Raw genomic sequence first — 6,505 nt, 5'->3', positions numbered from 1 at the left:
TGAATAAGTTTTAGATAAATCGCTCTCAACATTATTGTGTGCGAATAAATTTAATTTATAAATAAAATTACTGTGACGAAATGCAAGAAAAAAATTAGATTGATAATAAAAATGAAAAAAGAATGTTGAGATTGATAAAAAAAAGAGATGATAAGAAAATTTGTATATAACTTATATATTAGGAGCTTTGTAATAAAGTGCATAAATCGAATGTTTAAAATTGCAAAAAGTGTCAAACAAACAATTTTGAATCGAATAAGACAAAAATGATTATAATTTATTTCATTTGAATATAAAGAAAAATTGGATTGGGGATAAGAATGAAATGAGATGTAGAAAAATATGTCTTAGAATTTTAGTTTATTATTTAAATCATAATTTATGGTTAAAAGCACTAAAATAAAGCCGCAAACATTCAACAAATGTGCTAAATTTCAAATTGTCATGTTTTGTATTTAATGCGTTTCTTTGAATTCGCAATAAAACATATTTATTCATAGCATACATTGTCAAAACAGAGGTTGTCTCATATATTTTCCCCACTTTATTTGTATATATATTTATATATTTATATATCTGTTGGTTATTCATTAATTTAACATTCAATTCACGAATACAGCGAAAACCACTCAAAAAAGTCACTCAAAACTTGCGCTCACGCTCTCTGCTTAGCCAGCGCCATTTGGCCGTGCAGCGGCCACAAATGCAACTAGCGCAGCGCGAGAGAGCAAGCGTACGAGTGTGTGAGAGAGCGCTCTCTCTTCGTCGTCGTCGTCATTGTGGTCGTGGTTATGTTGTTCTGCTGTGGCAACAACAAAAAACCCACCCGACGAGCCTCAACATGCGCCTCCTTCGGGACCGTCGCTCTCTCTCTCGCGCTGTCGCTGGCGCTCTCACTCTCTTTCGCTCTGTACTGTTGTTCGGCTGTTGTTGAATTTTGGCCATCCATTTATCGGTCTGCGGGCAGTTGGCTAAGCGAACTAGCAAACAGTTCGAGTGCGAGCGCCGTACGGTACGGACGTGTGAAGCACGCACAAAATTTCAATTTCAATAATATACAATACAAATTGTGAAGCAAAGCAAGCAATAAGCATAAGAAAAAGCAAAAATCGCAAAGTGTAAATGAAATTTGTAAAAGAAACGAAAACATGCAAAGTGAAGTGAAAATGCAAGCATAAAAAGCAAAGCTACAAATGCAAATTAAAAATCCCGATTCCCAGTGTTGTGTAAAGTTCTAAAAAAATAAATACAAATAAAAAAACAAGCTAACAAAAATGTTAAAAATGCAACAAAACTGAGCAGTTGAAAATATATAAAAATAAAATAATAAATTGAAACAAATCAATTTCCCCAACAAAAAAAAAACCAAATCCCTTTTTTTCTTTTGCCCGCCCCAAGCATGGAGCTCAGGCTGCGTCTGCTCCTCGCCACTGGGCTGTTCCTAATCCTGCTCCTCAATGCCAGCTGGTGCTCCGCCTCCTCCTCCTCCTCCTCCGACTCGAGCAGCGACAATAGTGCCACCAATGCAATGCTGGGCGGCAGCGATTATTCCTCACTGCTGGCCGCAACCCAGTGGCCAGTGGCAGCTGCCTCATTGCCACCAGCGCCAGCGGCACACAGCGGACCCACCAATCAATGCACCTGGACATACAATGGGACGAGTGCGGTGCACTGTGCACTGCGACTGATTGAGCGACAGCCCGGCTTGGATTTACAGGGTGCCGATGGCAGCAGTCAGCTGACCATCAAATGCAGTGATTTGTATCTCTTTGAATCCCAGTTGCCGGTGGCAATCTTTGCCAGGCTGCAAACGTTGGAAACGCTACGTGTGGCATCCTGCAAACTGCTGCAGTTGCCCAACAATGCCTTCGAGGGATTGAGCACACTGAAATCACTCGCGTTGAGCACAAGGAACGCCGACTGGGCGCCATCCAAAACACTCGAACTTTATCCGGATTCGCTGAATGGTTTGAAACAGTTGACGGAACTCGATTTGAGTGATAACAATTTGAGAGCGTTGCCAGCTGGCTTCCTGTGCCCCGTGGGCAACTTGCAGACACTGAATTTGACCAGGAATCGCATAAGGACAGCGGAGCAATTGGGCTTTGCGGACATGAACTGTGGCAGCGGCAGCAGCAGCAACGGTGGCGGTGGCGGTGGCAGCGGCAGTGAGTTGCAACTGCTCGACGCGAGTCACAACGAGTTGCGTACGATCACCGAGAGCTGGGGCATCTCACGGCTGCGACGCTTGCAGCACTTGAATCTGCAGCACAACAACATCTCGGAGCTGTCGGGCGAGGCGTTGGCAGGCCTCGCCTCGTTGCGCATTGTGAATCTGAGCAACAATCATCTGGAAACGCTGCCCGAGGGTCTCTTTGCTGGCAGCAAGGAACTGCGAGAGATTCACCTGCAGCAAAACGAGCTCTACGAGCTGCCCAAGGGTCTGTTCCATCGGCTGGAACAGTTGCTTGTGGTTGACTTGTCGGGCAATCAGCTGACCTCGAATCATGTGGATAACACAACGTTTGCCGGCTTGATTCGCCTGATTGTCCTGAATCTGGCTCACAATGCTTTGACCCGCATCGATTATCGCACTTTTAAGGAGCTGTATTTTCTGCAAATTTTGAATTTGCGCAACAATTCAATTGGACACATCGAGGACAATGCCTTCTTGCCTTTGTACAATCTGCACACTTTGAATCTGGCCGAGAATCGCTTGCACACCTTGGACGATAAGCTCTTCAATGGCCTCTATGTGTTGTCCAAGTTGACGCTGAACAACAATCTGATTAGTGTTGTGGAGCCGGCTGTGTTCAAGAACTGCTCGGATTTGAAGGAACTGGATCTGAGTTCGAATCAGTTGAATGAGGTGCCACGTGCCCTGCAGGATTTGGCCATGTTGCGCACCCTCGACTTGGGCGAGAACCAAATACGCACCTTTGACAATCAGAGCTTCAAGAATCTGCATCAGTTGACGGGTTTGCGGCTGATTGATAATCAAATTGGCAACATTACAGTTGGCATGTTTGCGGACTTGCCACGCCTGAGCGTCTTGAATCTGGCCAAGAATCGCATCCAGAGCATTGAGCGAGGTGCCTTCGATAAGAACTATGAACTGGAGGCAATCAGATTGGATCGCAATTTCCTATCGGATATCAATGGAGTGTTTGCCACGCTGGTCTCCCTGCTCTGGCTGAATCTCTCCGAGAATCATCTGGTGTGGTTCGACTATGCATTTATTCCATCGAATCTGAAGTGGTTGGATATACATGGCAACTACATCGAGGCGCTGGGCAACTACTACAAGTTGCAGGAGGAGATTAGGGTGAAGACACTGGATGCCAGCCACAATCGAATCACTGAAATTGGACCCATGTCGATCCCAAACACGATTGAGTTGCTCTTCATCAATAACAATCTGATTGGCAATGTGCTGGCGAATGCTTTTGTGGACAAGTCGAATCTGGCACGCGTCGATCTGTATGCGAACCAGTTGAGTAAGTTGCAGCTGCAACAGTTGCGCATTGCACCGGTTGTGGCACCCAAACCACTGCCCGAATTCTATCTGGGCGGCAATCCGTTCGAATGCGATTGCACCATGGATTGGCTGCAGCGCATCAACAATTTGACGACACGGCAACATCCGCGTGTCATGGACATGCCCAACATTGAGTGTGTGATGCCGCATGCGCGTGGCGCCACCGTGCGTCCGCTGAGCGCGTTGCGTTCCCAGGACTTCCTCTGTCGCTACGAATCGCATTGCTTTGCCCTGTGCCACTGCTGTGATTTCGATGCGTGCGACTGCGAGATGACCTGTCCCCACAACTGCACCTGCTATCACGACCAGATCTGGTCGACCAATGTCGTCGACTGTGGCAATCAGCTGACCATGGAGCTGCCACGTCGCGTCCCCATGGACTCCAGCATTGTCTACTTGGACGGCAACAATTTCCCCGTCTTGAAGAATCACGCGTTCATTGGACGCAAGAATCTGAAAGCTTTGTATGTGAATGGTAGTCAGGTGGCAGCCATACAGAATCGCACGTTTGCCAGTCTGGCCACACTGCAAGTGCTGCAACTATCCGACAATCGGTTGCAGACGTTGCATGGCTACGAATTTGAACAGTTGTCCGCGTTGCGGGAACTGTATCTGCATAATAATCAGCTGGCGAACATTGAGAATGCCACGTTGGCACCGTTGACATCGCTGGAGGTGTTGCGTCTCGATGGCAATCGACTGGTCACACTGCCCATCTGGCAGCTGCATGCCACACACTTTGGCCAGCGTCTCCGCGCCATATCTTTGGGGAGGAATCAATGGAGTTGTCGTTGTCAATTCCTCCAGGCGCTGACCTCGTATGTGGCAGAGAATGCGCTGATTGTGCAGGATGCACAGGATATTTACTGCATGGCTGCCCCAAATGCAGGTGCCACAAATGGTTACGAGCAGAGCAGCAGTGGCAGCGGCACTGGCAGCAGCAGCGATCAACTTGCCACCCAGAAACGTGAGCTGGACTTCAATGCAACCGGTGCGGCATGCACCGATTACTATTCGGGTGGCTCGATGTTGCAACACGGCATACCCGAATCGTATATACCACTGCTGGCGGCAGCATTGGCCCTCGTCTTTCTGCTCGTCGTCGTCATCATGGTGTTTGTGTTCCGCGAATCGCTGAGGATTTGGCTGTTCGCCCACTACGGCGTCCGAGTGTTTGGGCCACGTTGCGAGGAGTCGGAGAAGCTGTACGACGCACTGCTGCTGCACTCGGCCAAGGACTCGGAGTTTGTCTGCCAGCATTTGGCCAGCGAACTGGAAACGGGTCGTCCTGCGTTGCGTGTCTGCTTGCAGCATCGGGATCTCACTTTGGGCCACGATGCCACACATTATCAGCTGCTCGAGGCGAGTCGCGTCTCGCGGCGAGTTGTCATCTTGTTGACGCGTAATTTTCTGCAAACGGAATGGTCACGTTGCGAGCTGCGCAGATCGTTGCACGACGCGTTGCGCGGCCGTCCACAGAAGCTGGTCATCATCGAGGAGCCCGAGGTGGCCTTCGAGGCGGAGAGCGACATCGAATTGTTGCCGTATCTGAAGACGTCGGCGGTGCATCGCATTCGACGCACCGATCGCCATTTCTGGGAGAAGTTGCGCTATGCTCTGCCCGTGGACTATCCCACATACAGGGGCAACAACTACACGCTGGACCACAATCACGAGCGCATCAAGCAGCCGGCGAGTCCGGGTCTGCTCTATCGTCAGGCACCGCCGCCTGCGTACTGTGGTCCGGCGGAGGCAGCTGCCGCAGCAGCAGCTGTTGCTGCTGAGCAGAACTATTCCACGGCTACGACAGCCACGCCCAGTCCACGACCACAACGACGCAGTGGCGGCGATTGTGCAACATCGTCAGCGGGTGCAGGTGGACAGCATCATCATCAACAGCAACAACAGCAGCAGCAACATTTGCATGCACAGTATTATCAGCATCATGGTGGCATGCGTCCCCCCTCGGAGCACATCTATTCGAGCATCGATTCGGACTACTCCACGCTGGACAACGAGCAGCATATGCTGATGATGCCAGCCGGAGCAAATGCTGTTGCTGCTGCTGCTGCTGCACCGCTGCCCCCAATCGAGGCGCAACGTGCACAAACCTGGCGACCACAGGCCAAGCAGCAGTTGCAAACGGCACATGCGGGCACACTGAATCCCACAACGGCGCTCAAAGTGAATCCTCAACAGCAGCAACAGCATCAGCAGCAGCAGCATCAGCAGCAGCAGCATCAGCATCAGCAGCAGGCGAGTGTTTCCTCTTCTGCTTCTGGCCAGCAACAGGGACCACATGTGCAGGCATACCTCGTATAGACGGCGAGAGTGGGGCGAGTGGGTAAAGAGACATAGTCGATGTTGGAGTCAGAGCTGGAGTCAGAGTTGGACTCCTGTGTGTGTCCACCTCGGGCAGCAGCAGCAGCAGCAGCAGCAGCAGCAGACAGTGACAGTGATTTCTATAGGGACTGGTTCCTGGTGCATCATTTTAATTACTAAAATATGTGCGAGCTAAAATTAAGAGAAAGAGACAGCAAAAGAGAGCAAAAGAGTGTGAGAGAGAGAGAGAGAGCGAGACAGAAAGAGAGAGAGAGAGAGAGAGAGTGAAAATATGACAGTCAGCTTGCTACACAGACAAAAAAACATATTTAAATTGATTTAAATTTAAAAAAACATTCACAAATTGATTTCATACAAATATTTTTTCTATTTTTATTTTAATATACAAGAAAAATGCCACTAATAATTTCTAATTCTTTAATTTAACTATATATTTAAAGCTTAGTTTGTTGGCTCTATATTTATCTATCAATTTCATAACTTTTGGCAATTCTGCATTTGTTTAAATTCCTATTTCTTGACTCGAATCATTCTTTTTTTCGCATTTAATTTTACTGCAAAGAAAACCTTTAAATTCAGCTTAAATCAAAATTCTCTACTTTTTTTTCAAGTGCATAAACTGAG

The 6,505-nt window shown here is 48.2% G+C and overlaps 1 protein-coding gene across 1 annotated transcript; it reads left to right on the top strand.

Moving 5' to 3' along the window:
- The first annotated feature begins 1,362 nt into the window (after window positions 1-1,362).
- Window positions 1,363-6,224, top strand: LOC6569068 (toll-like receptor 7). Its single transcript, XM_001995168.3, has one exon. It carries the CDS (start codon window positions 1,400-1,402, stop codon window positions 5,858-5,860), a length of 4,461 nt encoding a protein of 1,486 aa, XP_001995204.1. The 5' UTR covers window positions 1,363-1,399; the 3' UTR covers window positions 5,861-6,224.
- The last annotated feature ends 281 nt before the right edge of the window (window positions 6,225-6,505 follow it).

This window comes from Drosophila grimshawi, unplaced genomic scaffold (assembly GCF_018153295.1).
Source record: "Drosophila grimshawi isolate 15287-2541.00 unplaced genomic scaffold, ASM1815329v1 contig_1367, whole genome shotgun sequence".
In the NCBI taxonomy this organism is placed as follows: Eukaryota; Metazoa; Arthropoda; class Insecta; order Diptera; family Drosophilidae; genus Drosophila; species Drosophila grimshawi.
Note: the sequence above shows the minus strand (reverse complement) of the source record. Positions and strands in the feature narration are given on the sequence as shown.

What these genes read in the sequence shown, in the direction of transcription:
- LOC6569068 (XM_001995168.3), top strand. Translation starts at nt 1,400, where the DNA reads ATGGAGCTCAGGCTGCGTCTGCTCCTCGCCACTGGGCTGTTCCTAATC.